At 35.7% G+C, this 23,896-nt stretch overlaps 1 protein-coding gene across 5 annotated transcripts in view; it reads right to left on the reverse strand.

Moving 5' to 3' along the window:
- The window catches only part of ADGRB3 (adhesion G protein-coupled receptor B3), a 477,382-nt gene that overhangs the window by 241,509 nt on the left and 211,977 nt on the right, over nt 1-23,896 (reverse strand). For all 5 annotated transcript variants that reach the window (XM_068678261.1, XM_068678260.1, XM_068678263.1 and 2 more), the window contains 5 exons: nt 21,617-21,781; nt 17,912-18,076; nt 16,845-17,009; nt 12,080-12,181; nt 11,415-11,521 (listed from right to left, as the gene is read on the reverse strand). In XM_068678261.1, coding sequence (XP_068534362.1) covers nt 11,415-11,521; nt 12,080-12,181; nt 16,845-17,009; nt 17,912-18,076; nt 21,617-21,781 — 704 coding nt within the window. The remainder of the gene's footprint in view (nt 1-11,414; nt 11,522-12,079; nt 12,182-16,844; nt 17,010-17,911; nt 18,077-21,616; nt 21,782-23,896) is intronic.

Genomic DNA, 23,896 nt, shown 5'->3' on the forward strand with positions numbered 1-23,896 from the left:
TCTTAAATCTCAAGAGTTAAGGGGTTTTTGGTTTTCCAGCTTCCTCGTTCTGAGAGAAAATCAGCCAGATTTGCAAGAATGCATGTCTGATTTAGGTGTTACATAACTGAAGTAGGCACAAAGTAGTACATTATTTTTATCCAATACACTAAATGTAGAATTTCATCGTCCAGTTTTGAAAATTATGCTGCATAGGTTTAGAAGACAAGCAATATTAATAGAGAATTTCTGATAATATAGACATGACCTTAAGAAAAGAAAAAAAAAGTGTCTTCATAAAAAGTTTTAGTCTTCCTCATTAATCATGGGTGTAATATAAATCTCTTACAAACTAGAGTGTCTGAAAGCCATCTAGAGGAAGTCTCATTTTAGGTACAAGGGTTGTTCCAGTCTGAGGTGAGGCAGTGAAACCAGTATCATTTAAGCAGATCCCTTACAAAACTGTCTTCATTTCAAACCCAATAAATCCTGTGGGATTTTTCCAACAGAGTGAAAAATAGTCCAATTTATGCAAGTATTTTTTCCTTTTAAGCAAAATCAATTTCTAATACTGCTTGGTAGCATCTTATCCAACAACTTCATATACTCTCATATCTTGTAAACCATTTTTTGTGCTTTAAAGTCAGTCTGCTTGCTCTGCAGAAGGGTTTCTGAATGCTTAAATGTAAATTGTTTGGATTTAAAATTCAAACTTCTACGAATAAAATTCTTTACATTTTGGTAGCGAGCTTGTTTCCCATAGCATTCAAAAAGCTCTCAACTCTTGGACTTCAAAATACTGGATTTCAAAGCTGGAGTCACTCTTTTTGGTGACCAGCAAGATATGATGTTGATTCTATTCCATTAAGTTATGGTTTTCATTACAAGTGGTCATACAGTCTTCAGATACTAATTTCAAAAAGATCCAATAAGCTATGATTATCCATTGTTCTTACGTACCAAACTTTAATCTCATTTCCATTTCTGCACTAGCACCCACTCACTTTTTTTGTTTGCTTGTTTTCGGTTTTGTTTGGTTTTGTTTGGCTTTGTTTGTCTGTGCTTTAAAATTAATTGATTTTTATTTTATTTTATTTTATTTTATTTTATTTTATTTTATTTTATTTTATTTTATTTTATTTTATTTTATTTTATTTTATTTTATTATTTTATTTTATTTTATTTTATTTTATTTTATTTTATTTTATTTTATTTTATTTTTATTAAGGTTGCTGTCATCAGTAGAATGAATTAAGAATAGATGAAGGAATATTTAGCTATTCTTCTCGGAAGCTGTTGTTGATACAAAAGATTACATAGAATATTTGTAATGCTGGAGCCTTGCTTCTCAGTCTTCTTATTTGTAGCATAACAAACTTTGAGAGCCTTGTAAAGAAATACTCCTTGTTAAGGAGTAGAAATATGTAATTACCTCTTATTTCAATTACTTTTTTTTTTTTTTTTTTATCCTCTGATATATTCAAAGTAGGGCTGTGGGCTCCTAATCACTGATTTTATTCTCGGACCTTCAAGTACTCACACCCAGTTGTAGTACAAATAGTTCTACTTATCAGGTCAGGTCAGGTAAGATTTTATACTGTCTAAAAGAACTGAATTTCAACAACAACAACAACAAACATCAAAGCACAGTATAAAAATTATCTGCACATACAATCAACCATACAATACAAACAACACACAAATCAATGTGTGCTGGTTGAATTCAGTTCGATCAAAACACCCAGAACTCAGTTAGCTTGATGTTTGATTATTTTATAGACTGCTATAGAGGAAAAAAAAAAAAAAGACTGAAACTTGCAAGAAGATGTGAACTGAGAAATGAAAAAAAAAAAACAAAACAACAACAACAAAACCACCACCACCACCAACAACAACAAAAAACAAACACCCCCACCAACACTTGGAGAATACATTCTTGTCATGGATTTGGCTGGGATAGAGTTAATTTTCTTTGTAGAGGGTCACACAACTCTAGATTTTAGAGTTTAGTGTTTTAGATTTTAGTGTTTTAGATTGTAGTGTTTTAGAGTTTTGATGAATACAGTGGTGACAGCACACCATCATGTGTTTATTTAGCTGTTGCAGAGCAGTGTTTACACTTCTGCTTCTGCTGTATGCTGCCCAGCCAAGGAGGAGGCTGGGGGTGCACCAGGAGCTGGGAGGAGATACAGCCAGTACAGACTGGTGACCCAGACTGGCCAAAGAAATATTCCATACCATATGGCATCATGCTCATCAATGAAAGCTAGGGTAAAGAAGGAAGAAGTGGAGGATGTTTGGAGAGCTGGCATTTCTCTTCCCAAGAAACCATTACCCATCTAGTCCAAACCTTCCCATCAAGTGCAGGGACACCTGCCACTAAGAATTCCACTAGACAACTTAATTTCTTCAGAGCTCCATCGAACTTGGCCTTGAAATTCTCCAGGGATGGGGCATTTACAGCTTCTCTTGGCAATCTGTTCCAGTGCCTCACCACCATCATTAAAATTTCCTCCTAACACCTAACCTAAATCTTCCCTCTTTCAGTCTAAAATGATTCCTCCTTGGCATATCACTATCTGTAAAAAAAGTTATCTGTAAAAAGTTAATCTTTTTCATAAGCACTCTCTAAATACTGAAAGGCCACAATGTGGTCTCCCCAGAGCCTTCTCCAGGTTGAACATCTCCAACTCTCTTTCTTCATGGGGGAGAGGTGCTCGAGCCTTCTGATCATCTTCATGGCCCTCCTTTGGACCTGCTCTAACAAGTCCATGTCTTTTTCATGAGGGCAGAGCAGAGGGGTACAATAACCTCCCTAGGAGGTTATTAGGTGTTTTTGTCCATTAATTTGTTCAGTGGATAGTTTTTCATATTAGTCAACCAGCTGTATAAACTGGTCAAACAATATTTGTTGAATTCATTTGATGACTGATTTGTACCAAACTTTGGATAAATTATTCGTGACTAATTGATTCTGTTATTCAAAATTATAATTATCATCCCAAGTTTTAAAAGGGACCTGTATTGCACAGTACACAAGATAAAATAACTAACAAAAGTACAAGAGTACATTTGTGGCACAGCTTAGGTGCTTCATCCTCTTAACTGTTTTTAGTTCAAGCAACATGAATGGTGGACACCATGCCCTCCAAATATGCAAACTAACTGCCAGTCACCACACCACAAGCTAAACCATTCCCCTGCACTGTTTCATCATGTTCCATATTCTCTTCAGAGGTCCTGTAGTTATATTTTTAACATACCAGGGATTTTCTGTGCTATGATATGAAGAAATACAAACACTAAGAAGGAACAGTGGGTAGACATTAATTTGGAAGTACAGAAATATTTATTTTCTGCCTAACTGGTCTCCCTCAGTTCCTCATCAACAACAACAAAAAAAAAAACGGAGGTGTAGTAGAGCCTGATCTCAAGTATATGCTGAGGATATGTATTAATTAAAGATTTTTAATTACTCTGAAACTGTTGTAATGGTGTATTAAGTGTTTAACGCACCTCTGAGTTTCTGAGAAACAGAAGGATAAAACTGAGAAAACTCATGGCTTGAGAAAAAGACAGTTTAATAGGAAAAAAAAAAATGAAAAAAGAAACAAAGAGAAACAAAACTAAGAAAAACAAGAGATGCAAAATGTAACTGCTCATCACCAGCCGCCAGTGCTTAACCTGTCCCGAGCAGCAGCAACCCTAGCAAACTTTCCCCAAAGTTTTTATTGCAGAGCACAATATCATATGATATGGAATATCCCTTTGGTCACTTTGGGTCAGCTGTTCTGTCCACTCCTAGTTTTTTGTAGACCCTCAACCCCAGCTTTCTCAGAAACAGAAAAACAAACAAACAAACAAACAAACAAAAAACTTTGTGCAAGCACTGCTAAAAACAGCTAAAACATTCATGTTACCAATGCTATTTTCATTACAAATCCAAAAGATAGAAGCATACTAGGTAATACAAAGAAAATTAACTCTATCTCAGCCAAACCCAGCACAAATATTGATATATGTTTCAAAGAAAGATATGTAGGCAATTTAATGTGAACAGTGGAAAGTCCTTCCTTCTTATGCATCTGAAGTGCCAGTACATATCTGTCCTGAGTAGAAGAGTAATTCTGCCTGGCACACAGGCAAAACGAAGTATATTATCTTTAGTATTATGAATATATTTTTAACTTTACTGACACATCATGTTTTGCAAATAGACTTCCAAATGGATTTTGAGATGAAAATATGGTGCCATTTCTCTGTGATTTGCATAGCTACCATATTAGTCTCCATAAAAGTCTCAATTCAAGATGAAGAACATGCAGCATGGGTGGGTTTCTGCTACTTTAATACTGCTTGTTAAGGATTGAAATCTGTTATATGTCACTTCCAGGTGAGTAACAGAAAAAAAAATGAAAAAATGCAAAATTTTTTCTGTATGAGACAGTGAACCTACTGTAGCTATATACAGCATCATAAAATCATAGAATCATAGAATTATTAAGGTTGGAAGAGACCTTCAGCATCATCTGGTCCAACCAACCCCTTACTACCAATGTCAGCCACTAAAACGTCCCTAAACACCACATCCAGCCTTTCCTTTAACACCCCCAGGGACGGTGACTCCACCACCTCTCTGGGTAACCTGTTCCAATGCCTGACCACTCTTTCTGAGAAGAAATGTCTCATAATTTCTAAACCTCTCCTGGTTCAACTTGAGTACATATATGTGTTTATGTACTAAGGAAATGATCTTATAACATTAATCACCTGTGGTAATGTGGTAAAATTCTATGTGATATAGTATAGAATTATGGCTTAATGTGGAAATCCAGTGAAAAGCTTTGTTAACATTTGTAGAAAAAATGTTATCTTTAGAAAGAAAGTAAAAATCATATCGATGCTAGAGTAACAAACTATGAATTTACTGTTATAGAATTTTTGCCTTGTGTGAATTGCTAGTCCCACTGGAACATGGAAGTCACTAGAGTCATAATTTTGAATGAGCAAGCAAATAAATCACAGTCATAGAATCACAGAATCATAGAATGGTTAAGGTCGGAAGGGACCTCTGGAGGTCATCTAAGGGTGAATGAAGAGTGAGTTGAGAGCTTATGGGTAAGAAGTAAAGGGCAGGCTACTGTGGTTGACACTGTTGTGGGCCACCTGATCAGGAAGAGGAGGCAGATGAAGCCTTCTTCAGATAGCTCCAAGTAGTTTCGCAGTCATAAGGCTGGTTCTCATGGGGGACTTCAACCCCCCTGATATCTGCTGGGAAGAACACACAGCTAGGCACAAACAGTCCAGGAGGTTCCTGCAGTGTATTGATGATAACTGATTGACACAGGTGGTAGAGAAGCCAACAAAGAGAGGTGTGCTGCTGGACCTTGTACTAACAAATGAGGAAGGACTAGTTGGAGATGTGAGGGCCAAAAGCAGCCTTGGCTGCAGTGACCATGATATAGTGGAGTTCAGGATCTTGTGAGGAAGAAGCAGGGCGAAAATTAGAACTGCAACCCTAGACTTCAGGAGATCAGACTTTGGCCTCTTAAGGGATCTACTTGGAAGAATTACATGGGTTAGGGCCCTGGAAATAAGGGGGGTCCAAGATAGTTGGTCAGTATTCAATCATCACTTCCTCCAAGCTCAAGATGGGGTTGTCCTTATGAGTAAGAAGGCAAGCAAAGGGGGAAGGAGACATGCATGGATGAGCAGAGAGCTCCTGACAAAGCTCAGAAAGAAGAACTAAGTTTACAGCATGTGAAAAAAGGGACAGGCCACTTGGGAGGAATACAAGGACACTGCCAGAGTATGCAGGGATGTGGCAAGGAAGGTCAAGGCCCAGTGGGAATTAAATCTGGAAAGGGATGTCAAGGACAACAAGAAGGGCTTCTTCAAATACATCAGTACAAAAAAGGAAGACTGGGGAAAATGTCGGCCTGTTGTTGAATGAGAGGTGACAAAAGGATACAGAGAAAGTGGAGTTGCTGAATGCCTTTTTTGCTTCAGACTTTACTGATAAGCTCAGCCCTCAGGAATCCCAGACCCTGGAGACAAGAGAGGAAGTCTAGAGAAAGGAGGACTTTCCCTTTGTTGAAGAAGATCAAGTCAAAGATCAGCTAAGCAAACCTGACATCCACAAATCCATGGGCCCCAATGGAATACACCCATGAATGCTGAGAGAGCTGGACAATGTTATTGCTAGGCCACTTTCTGTCATTGAAATGTTGTGGAGAACTGGAGAGGTGCCTGAGGACTGGAAGAGAGCCAGTATCATGCCAGTCTTCAAAAAGTGCAAGAAGGAGGACCCAGGCAACTACAGGCCAGTCAGCCTCATCTCCATCCCTGGAAAGGTGATGGAGAAGCTCATCCTGGAGGTTGTCTCCAAGCACCTGAAGGATAAGAAGGTAATCAGGAATAGTTAGCATAGATTCACCAAGGGGAAATCATGTTTATCCAATCTGATATCCTTCTATGGTGAGATGACTAACTGCGTAGATGAAGGGAAAGTGATGGATGTGGTCTACCTTGACTTCAGCAAGGCTTTTGACATCGTCTCCCATAACATCCTCCTAAGCAAGCTCAGGAAGTACGGCCCTGATGAGTGGACAGTGAGATGGATTAATAATTGGCTGGATGGCAGAGCTCAGAGTGTTGTGCTTAGTGGTGTGGAGTCTAGTTGGAGGCCTGTAGCTAGTAGTGTCCCCCAGGGATCAGTACTGGGTCCAGCGTTGTTCAACTTATCCATCTATGACCTGGACAATGGAACAGAGTGCACCACCAGCAAGTTTGCTGATGGTACAAAGCTCAGAGGAGTGGCTGATACTCTAGACAGCTGTGCTGCCATTCAGAGGGACCTAAACAAGCTGGAGGGTTGTGCTGAGAGGAACCTCATGAAGTTCAACAAGGGCAAGTGCAGGGTCCTGCACCTAGGGAGGAATAACCCCAAGCACCAGTACAGGCTGGGATATGACCTTCTGGAGAACAGCTCTGCAGAGAGGGACCCGGGAGTCCTGGTGGAGAGCAGGCTGATCATGAGTCAGCAATGTGCCTTTGTGGCCAAGAAGGCAAACAGTATCCTGGTCTGCATGTTACCAGCAGGTCAAGGAAGGTGATCCTCCCCCTCTACTCAGCCCTGGTGAGGCCACACCTGGAGCATTGTGTCCAGTTCTGGGCTCCACGGTACAAGAGGGACATAGAACTACTGGAGCAAGTTCAGAGGAGGGCTGAGAAGATGATGAGAGGACTGGAGCACTGTTGTGTGAGGACAGGCTGAGAGAACTGAGCATGTTTAGCCTGGAAAAGAGAAGGCTGAAGGTAGACCTCACCAGTGTGTATAAATATCTGAGGGGAGCATGTCAAGAGGATGGAACTGATCTCATTTCAGTTGTGCCCAGTGACAGGATGAGAGGCAACAGGCACAAACTGAAGTACAGGAGGTTCCAGCTGGTTATGAGAGGGCATTTCTTTATTGTGAAGGTGACAGAGGCCTGGAACATGTTGCCCAGAGAGGTTGTGGAGTCTCCTTCTCTGGAGATATTCAAAACCAGTCTGGATTCCATCCTGTGCAATGTGCTCTGGGTGATCCTGTTTGGCAGGGGGGTTAGATTAGACGATCTTCAGAGGTCCCTTCCAACCTTGGTCATTCGGTGATTCTGTGATCCAACCTCACCGCTTAGAAACTCTTGCCCAGGACCATGTCCAGTCGGCTTTTGAAGATCTCCAAAAATGGAGAATCCACAACTTCTCTGGATAACCTGTGCCAGTGCTTAGTCACTTGCACAGTAAAGAAGTGTCTTCTGACATTCAGACACAACCTCCTGTGTTGCAGTTCGTGTCCACTGCCTCCAGTCCCTTAATCATTTTCGTGGCCCTTCATTAGACTCTCTCCAGAATGTGCATGACTCTCTGTACTGGGGAGCCTATAACTGCATACAGTACTCCATCAGTCTTACTGATGAATACATGAAGCTCTGAAATTCTCTGCCTTCAGTCCAAACTGGCAAAATATAACATGTTTTTACTGTAAATAATAAATAAAAGTAGATAAAAAAAAGCCTCAGGGATACTGTCTAGAACTGAGGCCAATGAGTGAAGCCAGCTTGTATCCCTCAAGCTAAATTCTCTTTCCTTTCATTCTCCAAGAGAAAGATGGGATTATTACCTGCTGGGAATGGTCTCTCTGCCATGCTGTCTTGTAAATGATGTTAGTTGTTGTTTGGAAGAGTGCTTGCTGGTATGGTCTTAAATCATGTCAGGGAATATGCTAAGAGATAAACAATTAAACAGTGCAGATGACTGCACGGATTATGTTAATGCTTATGTTAACGCTTGGACACTTATTTACTAGTATAATTGTAAGTTTCCAGTCCAGAATCTGTGTACTTTGGATCCCAGTATATGACATGCTTTTCATAAAAGAGCATTTGTTTGGGCACAGTTCAGCTCTGTGACTTTTGGGCTGGCTCTGGATCCTACATGGTGTGTTTGGAGGGCAAAAAGATCTCTCTGTATTCCTCCAGGTGGGCATGCTTTTGACACATTATGTATTGTCGGTGTGTTATGTACACCAGCTGCTTTAAATCAACTTTATAAATACCATATTTGAAGACTATACACCCATTACTATTTTATGCATTTCAGATAAGAAATGAAAGTTTTTCATCTCAGACTCATAGGAACATGCACAAAACTGTGACACCCCCCCCATCGTACCTGTTCCAAGTTAGAAAATAACATTATTGTAAGTTAAGCACGCTGAAGCATCTCATAAATGCTTTCATAAGCACATATATTTATTATAGCAACACCGTCTGTCAGCAGCTTCCTTATAAAGATCTATTTTCAGGGATTTGTAGAGCTGACATATGTATCGTGGGGGGACAAGCCTACATTGCAGGCCAATGACCTTATAAGTCTTTGCCTCATTTTTCTATGATTCTTTAAATAAGTTATGTTGTTCACTTTGAGAAGCAACAAGATGTAAGACAAGCAGATTTTCTTTGTGAGCAACTCCCAGGTATAAAAAAATCAAATTTTCTCCTTTAATTTGTATGCATATAAACTAGTCTGACATGTTGTACAGCAATAAGATGGTTTTTAGATGCTTGCATAACTTTAAAGAAGCTTTTTTAAATGTTCTTTGGCAAAAGATTATTTCACGGTATGGTCTAATCATATTTAATATTTTGAAAAAGGAAATATAGAAGAATAGATAAATCTGATATGGATGCCTTCAATTGTTCAACAATGACCTCTTTCTGTCAGGCAGACTTGCAGCTCTTCAGAAAACATCAATGCATCATCAAAAGTCAGCCAGGTAAGTCATACCACTAAATAACATGAAAAAGTATTTCCCACTGGTTGTGTTGTTTATGAATGACTTCTATCAACACCACATAAAATAAAGGCTGAATATCAATAAAGAATCAGTGGAATGAGGATCAATGCTGTGAATAAATGTGGTTGTGAAACCTAAAATGGTAAGAACAGAGGAAAACTCCAAAAGGAAATTCAGCCATGTTAAGATAAATACATCCTTTAAAATATTTCTGAAGATTTAAATACAAAAATAACAAGGAATAAAAAAAAAAAAAGTAAGAAATAATTTGCTTTTAAATACCAGCTCAAAAAGAAATATTAAATTTCAATTTTTCAATTGCAAAATGTGATATATTTTTTTTCTGCAATATATCATTATTTTTCAAAAGTGTATATATATATTACCTTTATTACATTATGTACATAATAATATAGACATTACCTTTATTACATTATGTACAAACATACACCTTCTAAACAAATGAAATACAAATGTATTTCTGTCAATGCCCATATATAAGACTATGTATAGACAAGCTATATGCAGCTGTCATGAAAGAATAAAATGTCAAAAAATATCAAAACCAAAATATATGCAGCCATTTAATTATTATTATTTTTTTTCCTAGTGTGAACTCTAAAAGGATAGAACAACATGCAGACAGCAAAATATAAAAGTTTCTTTGCAGTGTTTGCTGTGGAGAAAATTGCCTTAGAACTTTATTCTGTGTTATTTTAAAAATAATGTTTGAAAGAGTCAAAAAAGTCTAATATATGGGAGTCAATAAAGTCTAATATAATATAAAATCTACTGAAACAGAAGTGCAACTCAAGGAAATTCATGAAGATCTCCTCCAAGTGGCAAGACAGATTTGAGGAATAACAACATTGCTTCTTTTCAAGCCAACAAAGGTATTTAAACATGGCACTCAAATGTTGCACTTGGATGAGACTAGGAAGTTATGAAGCACATAGCTGTATTAATGCCCCTCTGCTGAATGACTAATGGAGCAGTGGCCTTTGGAAAAGGAGTCAGAGTATATAAGAATGTCAGAAAATATATGATGCAAGCAAAAGTCACTGTCCATGACAATTTTCAAAGGCGTTCTTCCCACCAAAATATTAACCTGGCTGAATGCTCATTTGTGGAAATAGAATGTAGCAATTCTATTTTAACCTTGCATATACCATAGTAGTATATTTATAATGTAGTATATGCAATATATTAAATACATAAATAAAAGCATATTTAGGCAGTATATACAACAGTTCCTATGCAAGGGACCTTCATCTATTCCAACTGTCCACTTCAGGGCTAATCAAAAATTAAAGCATATTAATGAATGCATTATCCAAATAGCTCTTGAACATCGACAGGCATGCATTAACCACCTCTTTAGGAAGCCAGTTCTAGTGTTTGACTACAGTAAATAAATTTTTCCTAATGTCTAATCTGAACCTCCCCTGGTGCAGCTTTGTGCTGTTCCTCTGCTTCTTAACATACATAAGTGTCTATAATAGATATAGTATATTTTAGTGTTTGTAACATATGCTTTGCAAAGAAAATTTTTGTTAAGCATGCTGAAAAAAAAAATCCTTTATCTAGATTTATTTTACTTTTTCCAAGATATTGCAATAGCTTCACCCTACAATCATTTTTCTTTGTTAAATTTGAAGGTGAATTTCTAAATTCAATAGCAGGAAGAAATATCGTTTCTGACTTCCTTGTGTGCAATTACAGAATTCAAGGTACTTTTTACTCAGTGGGTCACTCTTCCAGTAAATCTCATTTATTCACATCTCATTTTCTAATAAACCAAAATATGTCTTACCTTCTAACCCTTATAAAAGTTTCACACAGTGGGCATGGAAGAAAGGAGTCTGAATCATTTCTCCATTTCTACAGTAAGATAAAACTTCTTTCACTCAAGCACCAGGAATATATAAGATCAAAATTATATGAAATATGAATAGAAATGATTTTCTTAGGTCTGTTTTGCTCCTGGCATTTCTCATCAGAAATCTGACTTGAGAGTAAATAGGTAAGCTTGTTTTCACATGAACGATTAGTAATGAATAAACAGAGCAAGTGCTAAAGCTGGCTTTGCACCTACTGAATGCTGCAAGTGTCTGTACTCATTTGATATGCATCTAGCAAAGCTTGGATGTTCCCAGAAGGCCACTCCATGAACACTGAGAGAGCAGCGTCTGCTAGTGGTGCCTGTAAGTCACAAAGAAGACAGAAAATATTTATATATGTGAGACCAATTGAAAAGAATGAAGCATATTTAAACTACATTCCATGCTGTTTTAAAAGGACACACAGAAACAATTTCATTCAATGATTATCTGCATATAGAGTAGTACAAGATTCTGAAAAACATTTCAGTGTTCACTTGCTGGGATTTTAGCATTGCTTTTTAATTAAAAAGATGTTTATGTTTTGCTTCATTTTCATCAGTTTGCCTGATAGGTCCTATCAAATTGATTTGTCAGCTTTCTCTCTATCTACAATGCATATAGACAAACATATATGCATGTGTGTACATATAAGCATACATACACATTCTTAAATGTATGCTATGAGACAAAGTATATTATAGGTACATGTATATCCTACATGCACATGGATATGTAAATATGTAGGCTATATGTATATTCATATATATATATATACACATGTATACATATGTATGAGTCTAGTGATTATTTCTAGAATAAAATGCAAAAGATTTTTCTCTTTTTATTATTATCATGTAATTTCAAAGTAATACTGTACCTGTGGCATTGAGAGGACATCGATTGAATGCCATGTCCCCAGCTGGGGTCCTTTTCCACACCATTGACATCAAATAATCCTCAGGACATATTTCATAAGGTGCTGCCATTTACAAATGAGAATATAATATAAATATTAATATTAATGTAAAACAGATTTATTATTTTTTTTCTCACAAAAGTAAGTCTTCCATCTTGCCCTAATTCTTCCTGAGGTATATATATATTACCATCTTTTGCTTTCATTTTAAGAATGAAACATATAAACAAATAGCATTGATTTTTGTATAATAACTGTCTTTGTAATGGTATTTATTTCATAGTCTGTGCCTTTACTCTCTTCAACATTCTTTGGATGGTGACTGCAATATTAATGGGTTTGAATCTCTTTATTGTTCTATTTTGGTCAATAATACCAAGCATCTATAAGAAGCTGACAATTAGATGGGTATAAGCTGTGATGTTTATCTTACACAGAAATTTCTACAGATTTTTCTGAACCTTAAACTGTGTCTGAAAGAATAAGTTCTGAAACCACAGTTTAAACATTACGTGTGCTAAGGGCAAAAAATGAGAACTGTATATTCTGAAGTCCAAAAAGCAGGCTATTTCCTTGAAATATGTTTCTTTACAATTTGGTAATTAAGCAAGTAAATCAATAATGTGGGGATGAGTGGCTATAAAACAAAATTAACTTTTATTGGTTATTGCAATATTATCTGTATTTTTACTGTACATTCCCAGTTTATAATTTTTGAGTGAATTAGATCAACACAGCAAATGTCTGGCTGATGTCATCTTACAACTTAAAGCACCGACAAATACCAATTAGTGAAAACATTCCAAATTCAAAAGAGAAAAATCATAAAAATCATGAGTTATTTAGAAGTATTATTGTATTTATTTCAGGAAAATTCTAACTTCTAAAGCAACTGCTATCATTATTATTTTACAGATGGAGTGATGGTAAGGAATGAAACAATTCAATTATTTTCCTATGGTTACATGCGAAAACTCTATCTGATGCAGGAACAGACTCCAGATTTTACCCATCCAATTGCACACACCATAAAAATTGCACACACCCTCTTTCCTTTTTTACACTTCGCACTTTTTTGCTCTTTGCCCAGAAGAATGAGGTGAGGGAGGGAATGGAGCGGTACCCTCTCTTTGCAGATGAATAAAGAATACCTTGCAGATGGTTCGGTAATGTTAATATGAATCACACTTGGGCATAAAAGTTGCCTGCTAAATTTGCCTCACCATCAGCATTCCTGAAATCAAGACAGATTGTGCTGCTAAAAACGCAAGTTATCTATTAATGGCAAAACCCAAAGAAATTTGGTTATATTCTTAATCTAGAATACTAACACTGCTTCAGACATGCCCCAAAAGTGAGTGCATGACCAGTGTTACAATGGAAAAAGTCAGACTTTGAGAAACATGTGCCACCTGGTTATAAATGTGATTACTATTTTATTATGACCTATAAACAAAAGAAGTATTCTGATTTGGAGAATTTATGATTAACATAATGCAGAATTAATATTATAAATTACATAAATATGAAAAAATTTAGAGACCTTTGGTAAGTATGCTTATCATGCAGCTCTGGCCATTTCAGACAGAAATGACTAAGAACACTTGCTAAGGCTGATTCTCAGAACTAAAAATCTTACTTCCCTACAAATACTGCTTGGTTGTGTTTCTTGTTTGTTTTGTTTTGTTTTGTTTTGTTTTGTTTTGTTTTGTTTTGTTTTGTTTTGTTTTGTTTCCTCCTGAAAAGATGTGTATACATGCATATATACACACTTTTATATATATCGTGTTCTCTGTTTTATGTCAGCAAGTTACAGGTAATATCAGAAGTTTTCCATCTATCTGTTGAAGGTTAGTACTTGTATTATTTTGCATGACACTTTTCAAAACTCGTTTTAATTTGAGCCTACTTCCAGAGATGACTGTGTACCTCTGTGTTGTGTTCAAAGTAAAAACCATTTCCAAAACACAGAATTATGTGAAGAGAACTGCAGAAGCAAGTCAGAACTTGGATAATATGTCAACGAGCCCAGGCAAACAAGCTTGCCTGGACCCTGGTTGACTCTGTGCTGTGCTCTGTCTCTCTCAACACTTCGTTTTTGCATCAAGGACTGCTGTGCATAAAAAAAAAAACCACAGTTCTTTCAAAAGCTATTGTTTTGTCATTCTATAATAAGTTTTCCACAATGACTCCTGCTCAACTAGCTGCCTAAGAAATTCAGTTTTTTTTTTTCCTTTTTCATATTTGTTTACAATTTTCTGAAGTTATCCTTCATAAAAGGATCCCTTGAATCCTTAACACTGCTGACCTGTTAGGAGTTTAGCTTGGGTTTTAATAAAGGAGCAATGACTGAAGCCAAAGTATAAGCAGATCTTTTGTTCCTAGTATATTATACGGTAGTAGAAAACGTGTAGTTTTGAAATTACTAATTGTTTATAGAAATAAATCACAAAGAAAGATAATTTTTGTCTAGAAGTCAAGTAAATTGAGAAACCTACTTTCAGATAATAGTTCTGAGCCTGCCTTTCTTAGTGCTGTTTATTCAGCTTCTAGGAATATCTGATGTAAATCAGCTCCTGCCAGAACCAGTTGGAGAGGCTTACTGATAGACTTGAAGATCCTGAATGACATTCACATGATGCAAATCTCAAATAATAAAAGTCCAGTCAATATTTTCAGTCAGTCAAGTGAACCTCTCTGTTTGCAAAGTACCTTATTAACAACAGCCTGCATAATAGAAAATGGTTTTATTCTCCTTTTGCTTATACATTTATAAGTCAGCAATATATAATTTCGTCTTCTCTAAGTCTAGAAATCTGGGTGATACAAACTGGTACAGCTTCATCCACTTAACAAATATGTTATGCACATCTTCAGAACTGAGGATCTGGTCTTAAACTTACAATAAACCAATGTTAATATATAAAAAAAATTAATGTTACAGTCTCTCATGTTTCTCAATGATTTAGACAAAAATATCTTTTTATTATTTCTGTACAGTATTTTTCAATTTTGCTGGGTGTTTATTAAAAATACATCTATCGTTTTATTTTTAGTAATGCAAAGTTTTGGTAAATTATCCACTGTCTACAGTTAAATCTGAGATTCTTTAGGAAACTTCACTCTAGAAACAAACATATCTATTATTCATGTATAATCTTCTGCACAAGTATAACCTGTTAAAAGATTACTATGGTTTCTATAAGCATACTGATTTTAATGTGGAATTAATCAAGTTAATAAATACATAGTGCAAATGGAAAACAATGCTCTGTGTGCATTTGACTTACAAATACATTTGTAAAATATTCTATTAACAGCAGGTGGCAACCTTTTAAAATTGCAGCAATGTGGTTTTACTTCGAAATATATAAAGACAAAACATTTCAGGAGTGGTTTTATAAGCAGAAGCTTGTTTATCTGAATGTCTATTTATTGAGAACATTCCCATTAACCTTCTCTTAATGTGGTGCTTTCATAGAGGAAAGTCTACATTTACCAAGTAAATTATTTGCTACGGAAATTTTAATTTATTTAGGAACCCAGTACTGATTCTGTTTTGTCTTACTTTTCAAATAATGTACTAAAATTAAAGAGACCATTGGAAAAGTTAAAATTGGTAAACTTTTCCAGTCTAGTATTACAATTTTATAAGTAGTCCTTTTACTGTTTTTCAGATGCAATGAACTTCGTTGTACTACTATGTTGCAACTATCTTGAAAACTGTTCTTTGATGGCTGCCAAGGGATAACCATGCTGCCTATGAAAACCTGAGCTCGATATCATAAAATTCACATCAGATATATTTCCTATTTACTGACTGAAAGTATCTCCGCTATTTAGGTCTTTTTGTCCCTAGCACAGAGCCATCAAAATATGAAGTGGAATTTTCCCGTAGTCAGTGAGATTGCTAGATTAATTTTGAAGTGTCCTGGCCTGAAGTTCAGAGAACAGTTTTTCCCAGGTGAATGACTAAATCATCCTACACCTTACTACCTGCACCTTATTTTGTTATCTTATTCCAGGGCTCTCTTTTTCTCTAGGATGTCTCTTCACATATGTTCACCTCCGAAAGAGCTAAAAAATGCACTTTAATTATCTGTCACTTAGAAAGACTTAAATCTATTGTGAGGACTAAGTAAAAAGTGCTGCAAAGAAATAAATTTAAGCATTATATTAAAGGAGGAAATATATATATATTTTTTCTTTTTTAATCTTTATTTTTTATGAAGTGTCACATATATTCATTCATTCTATACATTATAGTAAGGTTCACTGCTTTTCTTTACTGCACTGGAATTTACCCCAAATGTATAACATCAAGGCCATCTTGTACACTGCATAAAAATAATTCCACAATTTACAAAAACAGGACTAATATTCTTAGGAACAGTATATTCAGAGATAATTTCTGTAGCAAATTATTTCTACCAATGTAGATATACCTTGGCAATTAAATATTTTTCTGATATATTTCTATAATATGGCATTTTGATTTATTTCAAACATGAGGCATTGCTCATATATTCAATTGGACTAGTTTAAACCCTGCTACATAACCACAACTCTACTGAGAAAAACAACAGTGACTTGTCTAAAGCAAGGTCAGATATGGCTCTTTAGGACTACTGCTTTACGGATGTTGATCTTGTTTCTCCTAAAGGTGACTGTTAAAGTAAGCCATACTGCAGTGTAGATAATAACAGTGATTATATCTAGTTCTCACCAGGACACCTCTGTTCACTGCACCGTCTAACTTCCTCTCCAGTTCCCTCGCATTGCTGCCCAGTCACAGCAGCCCCTTGACAGATCCTTATTCTCCTCTCCCAGCCACCGTCGCAGGACTTGGAACATCCACTCCAGTGGCCCCACTGGTTCCACTGGCCATTTGCTATTGGGAAAAATATAATTACAGTGATGACATAATGACAGTACTAAAGGATGACATATAGGTTATTCTTTACTTAGGTAAGAGAAGAAAGCCCCCAGTAGATTAGATGCATTTGTGTAACTAGCAGTGACAAGTGGAAGATACTGGCCATGGAACCTCTAAAGCTGGGGGAAGTCTACTTCTTTCCTAAATATGGGCTTGTTTAAATGACTTGCATCTCAAGGTTAAAAAACAAACAAAAATAGGCTGGTGAGTTGGTGAGTTTTAACATCGAGTTAATTGCAGAACACACAGCACACAGTCACTTTTGCATATTTTTATATGCAGTTGTATAGTGCTACTGTAGGGGTGCACATAATGATATGCAATGTACGTAAGCATCATTTAAAAAAGTAAATAAATACATTCTTGCATGTGATATTTTAGAAACAGGACTTTACATGCTCTGACATGTTGAATGAGGCCTAAAAGTATGTATAAACTTAATTTACCCACCCTGGAATTCTGGTCTTATACTGTCAGAGGATCATGAAACAGCCTCAGAGTAAGAGAGAATCATTTCATACACATTAATTTTCTAATTAAATACTAAATATTTTAGTCCTCAAACAATTCCTTATTTTTTGCATGTCCTTTAAATGGCAATAAAACTGAAAAGCAGGCATGCAACCCTTGCCATGCAGCCTTTTGCAGATGTACTCTTTTTATCTCCAGGTGGCTCATCAAATTAAAAGGGAGACAGGCCCCAGATCTTGCTCTGGGGAGGCTGCTCTGTTCTCCACAGCCCACTGGGGCCTGTGGTGGACTAAGTGCATGCCCGTGTGCCAGCAGGTCCACTCAGAGCAGCAGACAGGCCCAACCCTTCACTTCCTCCTCCAGACATTGGTCAGGTGGATACTTACCAGTGCACTCAGGGTTATAGCACTCCCGGCTCTCAGCCCATGGTCCCCTGCATTCGGATCCGCCGTGGGCCGCAGCTGTGCACTGACGGCTTCGCTGCTGGGTGCCATTGGAGCACGTCACTGAGCACTGGCTCCACGGGCTCCACTCCTGCCACTGTCCATCCACTGCCACAGGAGGCACAAAAGAGATAGACACAGTAGAGTTACCACCAAAACCACGCTAGGCCTTGTGGGTTTGTTCTATTTTATGGGTATGAACACGTCTTTTTGGGCTGATGCCAAAGAGATTTGGGCTGAGCCCAAAGAGGTTGACTTCTTATAGCAAGCAAATACAGAAGTTCTTGTTACAAACTACTTTAAAATAATTTTAAACTATTTTTTTTTCTCTTTCCTTCTTATCATCTCTTCTTTTTCATCTCAGATTTTACACAGATGTAACAAAGGACAAATTATGACTTTGCTCACATACCACAATGTTTGAAAAACTGTGTAGTTTTCTTTTTCTTTAAAACAAAGTATTATTTAGAAGACTTGTCTTTTTAGGTCGAAGTGGAGACCTGTCTTGTAAGCTCTGAGCCCTTAAAAGCGATTCTTTACAGCTGCAGCTATCACTTTCATAGGTCAACTTATAAGATTCTTTGTCCTGACTATAAAATTAATTCTGTTAGCTGAATCGAAAAAGGAAAACAAGAATTACCACATTGCCCGACATAAGACTGTTCTCTAGATTTTTAATATTGGATTTATTGTTATTATTCAGTTTCCTTCTCAGAAAACCATCACAGTTCTTCAGCAGTCTTTGAGACAAAATGTAGGAGATCAGAAATGGCCTGCCTTGGTCATCAAATCTACTTTCTTTGTTTGCATACTGAATAATCTTCTTCCTGAATTTGTCAAGATGAGTGTTTAAACAACATGGATACAGGGATGAGTTCTGTATTTAGTAGTTTGTATTAACCCATACACTTTGGTTTGGAACAATATTTCCATGTGTAAATGTTATGTTTAATTTCATATATCAGCAATCTTACTGATGGAAATGAAAATATTTAAAACCAAAATTATAGAAAATATAAACCATTTAAGTTCCCATACAAGTTAAAATTTACATTGTGTATAATGGATAATGGGACTAGACAGTGTTCTTAAAATTGGGTAAGCATTATGAAATGATATAAGTGTTTGTACTAATTCAGAATCTCACATTCCTATTGACTTTAAAATCATCATTGTACCTGCATTTAATGAATATAAACTCAAAATTTGGGTTGTAATATAATTTAGATTAATACTATTCCTTGAAAACATGGTTTTATAATTACTGTTGTCATAAAAGCATCATTGCTGAAAATGAGTAAATTCTCTTGCTACATTTTCCAATCCCTGATTTCAGGATTCTTCTGAAGGACAGTTGGGATAGTAGCTTTCAAAGTTGGTGGAGTTAAGAATTAAAGAGGAAACAGGATCTTTAATTTAGTGATTTAACTTTTAAAAGCTCTTTTTAAAGGTACTGTGTCTGTATGGGTGTACATATATTCAGTGAAATACAGAAGCGAACTATTTTTCCGCTGTCCAAAAATTACCATAAAGCATTTCTACCATTCAAAGATAATATCTGTACCTCTAATTCCCAGGATCTTAGAGAACTGTGAAAGGAGGAAGGGTTTTATTATTTTTTTTCCCTCAAGTTCTACATTAAAGATTTTATGTAATGTCTGGTTGCGAACCACTTCTCAATGCAGATGCCTCTCAAGCTATGAAGCTGTACCCTGATAATTTATTCAGCAGAAATGAAATCTTTCCAAACATGGAAACTAGTTGCATTCATTAATCATAAAAGCTTTATGTGAAGAGGAAAACATTATGGAAATTACATTTCAATGCACCCTCTTCAGTTTTATTCATTGCTATATAGTATTATTTAGGGTAGGAAAGATTGAATCAATTATTATAGTGTCTTTGGAAAAAACTCATTCTGTGGCATCTCATATACATTTCATAGTTCTCCCTTCTTTAGGAGCAAAAAGTGTGTGAGTTTTCTATTTCAGAAATACTGCTAAAAGGCTAAAGAATTGAACATAAAGATTCCTCTATAAAATTGAACATTCAAATTACAGTAAATCTTCACATTCAGCAAAGATTTAAGCTGTTACTTTAAATGTAGCCAGTATACAATCTCCTCTGTTGAAAGCCATTTATATACAGATCACTGTTCAAATCCAGAATTCTGAGATAACCCTTTATTTTAACAGATTAGGTGCACTATCTTTGTGTGTTTTTTGTTTGTTTGTTTTGTTTTGTTTTGTTTTTCAATACCAAAGTGAACTGAATGCATTAATTTCTTTTCAGCTATTTCTATTTGGCATTTTTTGTGTTGTCAGTTCTGCTTCGTGCTCATATATCATGTTAATTACTTTTGTGTAGGCAAACATAACATTGCACGGCTGCCAACTTGGCCAAAAACTGGATTAAGTCATATTTTTGCAGCTGCATACAAGACTAAAAGCTAAAGTTGGAGTATTCTTTGCTGACCAGAATAAAACAAAGCTTGGGCTTAGTTTTTTGTTTTGTTTTGTTTTGTTTTTAAGTTTTATTTCTGTGAGGTGCTAAGTTCCACCCATGTTTTCCTTCTTCTCTGTTTCCAAATCATCAAACAACCATTTGTTAATGAAATGTCCATCAACCCTTTTCCAGAAGAGCTCCAGTCATGAGGAATCCATTCACAGCAGTGCTGTGAACTGTGAACATTCAACAAGCCTACCACAAATGCAAACATAATTGTCAGACAGATCTTGTGGAAGAAACTTCCCACATTATAGCTACCTGACACTTTTTCCATTCCTAGGTATTAAGCTTCCTAGGTATTGAACTATGAGTTCTATAATCATAAAGAAGGTGACTTTTAAAGAAAAACCTTTTGTAAGTATATGTATATATCCATATATATGTATTTTTTTTCATAATTAATCATAAACTGTGAACAGACATTTTAAAATCAATTTTGCAATAATAACTTTTTTTTTTTTTAAATTAGTTTTAATTCCCATGAATGAAAGGTTTAACATGAAAACCTGAAACCTACACATTGTTTACTTGTTTAGGGGTAGTTTTTTTGCAGATGTTTATCACTAAACTCCCAGAACTAAGGCACTTAAAATTGTTACCATAAGGGATTAAATAGGGTTCAAATAGTGTCATAGCTTGTGTCAGCCTTCTGTCTGCACACATGTAAATGATATCCAGTTTCAATAAATTAATAGCAATTAAAAATTAAGTTTCTCATTTTTTTTTTTTTTAATGTGTATGTGGTGAATAAATAATTATGAATGTCCCAGTGAACTTAATCTAAGCAGACATGGCAGATGCAAACTATGTAACCTCTGAATGTTTCCCTTTAAGCCACACTCAGAAAGTTGCTTGTCTTTTGGTTCTCTAAGAGACATCCTAAATCAAGGTTTCTTATAAGTGCCATATAGAGAGAGAATTTTGAAGGAATTAAGAATTGCCTGCTTGTACAGTATCTCAGAGTTATCATACTGATATATCCTTTTGATCACCACAGTCAGAATTATTAACAAGATTACCCTTCTTACACACTTTGCATGCCATTTGTGTGTGTGTGAATGCAAAACACAATGAAAGAAATCACAAACAACCCACATCAAATGCACTGTAACAAAGCAAAAAGTTGCTGTATAAGCTCACCAGGGCAGAGTGCAATATTGCATGGTTTATGTTGTGTTTCAGGTCCATCACATGATCTTCCCCCATACTGGGGAGGTATACATGACCTTGTCCTAGTTCTTTGGCCTCGACCACATGTGAATGAACACAGACTCCAAGGTGACCATTCCTCCCAAACGCCATGTACTGCAACAAACCAAACAGATTTTAACCAGAAACAGACACAGAAGTAACAAAAGGATTTCAAAATAAACAAAATCAATATCATAAAAGGTAATTATTTTGCCAACTTCAAGGATATCAGTACATAGGTAATCTCTAGTATTGGCAAATAAAACCTTCTCTGTAAAAAATGGTTAATTTCAATTTCAAACTCTTATCTTTTATAAATTATATCTAATTTTGAACCATTTTCTCTAATCTTTCAACTAATCTCACTACCACATTTTCTTTTCTTTTACTCTTCTAAGAAAGATGACTTCCATTTTCTAAAGCTGGTTATGATTTTCTGGTGTATGACCTGAGATATGTTTAATAGCCCTGATTTTCAGGAGACTAGTCCTTGTTAAAACCAGGCATAAACTTTAGGTCTCATCACAACTGTAAAAACTAGAAGCAATCAAAATAAAGCTCTCTTTTGAAAATAAAGGCATAACTGTGGTAACTTCTCACTGTTACCCTGGTAAACTGGGGGTCTTACAATTGTTGCATGTTTAAATTAATGTGGAAACATGACAGCATTTGTGCTTGATTAGCTTCCTCAAAAATGCCAAGAGCACACAAAGAGATTTTAATATTTTTTTTACATTAACATATTAATTGATCAAACATATATAGTAACACATGCATCTCTGCCTTAAAAAAATGTTGACAACAAACTTCACATACTTTCAGAGAACATGATAAATTATAAACATATATAAATATTATTATATACATATATTTCATAAGATTAATATAGAGAATCATAGAATATGAATCTTTTCTAACTTCCAAGGCAGAAGAAGCTAATACACAATATCTGTCTGAGCTTATATACCATATATATTCCCTTTTCAGAAACAACTGGAGTTAAATTTTTAGAAACTCCTAAAACATATTATTGTTAAGTAATAACACTAAGAGAACTCCATACATGACTTGGCAAGACAATTCTTTGTAAGTTGAGAAATAGTGCAAAACATGCTGTAGCTATTCTTGTTAAATAAAAGCAGTTGCACAGATTTTGGTTAGGCTGTGTTTGGAAACAGGAAAACTAGAGTAATGCCAGACATTTACGAAAATCCAGAGGCTTAGTACCCAGACTGAGCATCATAGATGATATCATATCTATGTTTCTGCAACACTGTCTGTTTGAAGGATGTCTGGAGGGTGAAAGTGTATAACACCTCAGTGTATCATTGGTAATAGTTGACAACATTACAAAAAAATAGATTTTCTGGATTGTCCACACATCTCTTTGATTACTGTGAAATAACTGATTTTCAGGTTTCCTTTGCCCTGAAGGGGCAGTTTCACCTGCCCAGTTTCTATAAATAAAATATTGTAGATATCAGAATAACATTTTCCAAGGTGGAATTCAGTTGTGAAGGGTGGGGAAGGAGGTATATTTCTCTTGTGTATTATCATAAAATATTTGGTAAGATCAAGGGCAATTCTGCATGTAGGTATGTTCTATTGCATTTCATTAAAATTAAGGAAAACTGTTGTTTCAGATTTTACTGCTAGGGTAAAATTTTTTGAGGTAATTTCATAGAAATTCTATCTGACGTAACATGCGAAGCTTCATACAGTGAACATTTTTACCTGCTAGATAACAGCTCAATTGATGAAAGGTTTTGAGTTGGTCACATACAAGTAGTTGAAAAGTAATTATTCCATGTCCTACATAGATAGCTTTATTAAAATCCTTTTATTCTAAATATCACATCAATCTGCTTTATATTAGCAAAAGAAAAAAAAAATAAAAAAAATAACAGGGACATTTCAAATGAATGTAATACTGATAGATTTTAGTCTAATTATTTTAGAAATGTTGATTAATTCTGTCATTTTGGTCAAAACCAGGAAACCTAAGTCTTCTGAAACTAGTAAATTGGTGATCATTGGCATATGACTCCTTATGTTTCATCTTTTCTTCAACAGGTACTATACTTAGAAGAATACTCTGACCCAGCCATAACATTTGAAGACTTTTTTGCATAGGCAATGAATTAGATTCTGAGTCCAGTCATACGTCTAAGACTTCAGATTTATTAACATACTAGAAAAATCAATGAGAAACCAATTTGTAAGATCAGA

Source organism: Anas acuta, chromosome 3 (genome assembly GCF_963932015.1).
Source record: "Anas acuta chromosome 3, bAnaAcu1.1, whole genome shotgun sequence".
In the NCBI taxonomy this organism is placed as follows: Eukaryota; Metazoa; Chordata; class Aves; order Anseriformes; family Anatidae; genus Anas; species Anas acuta.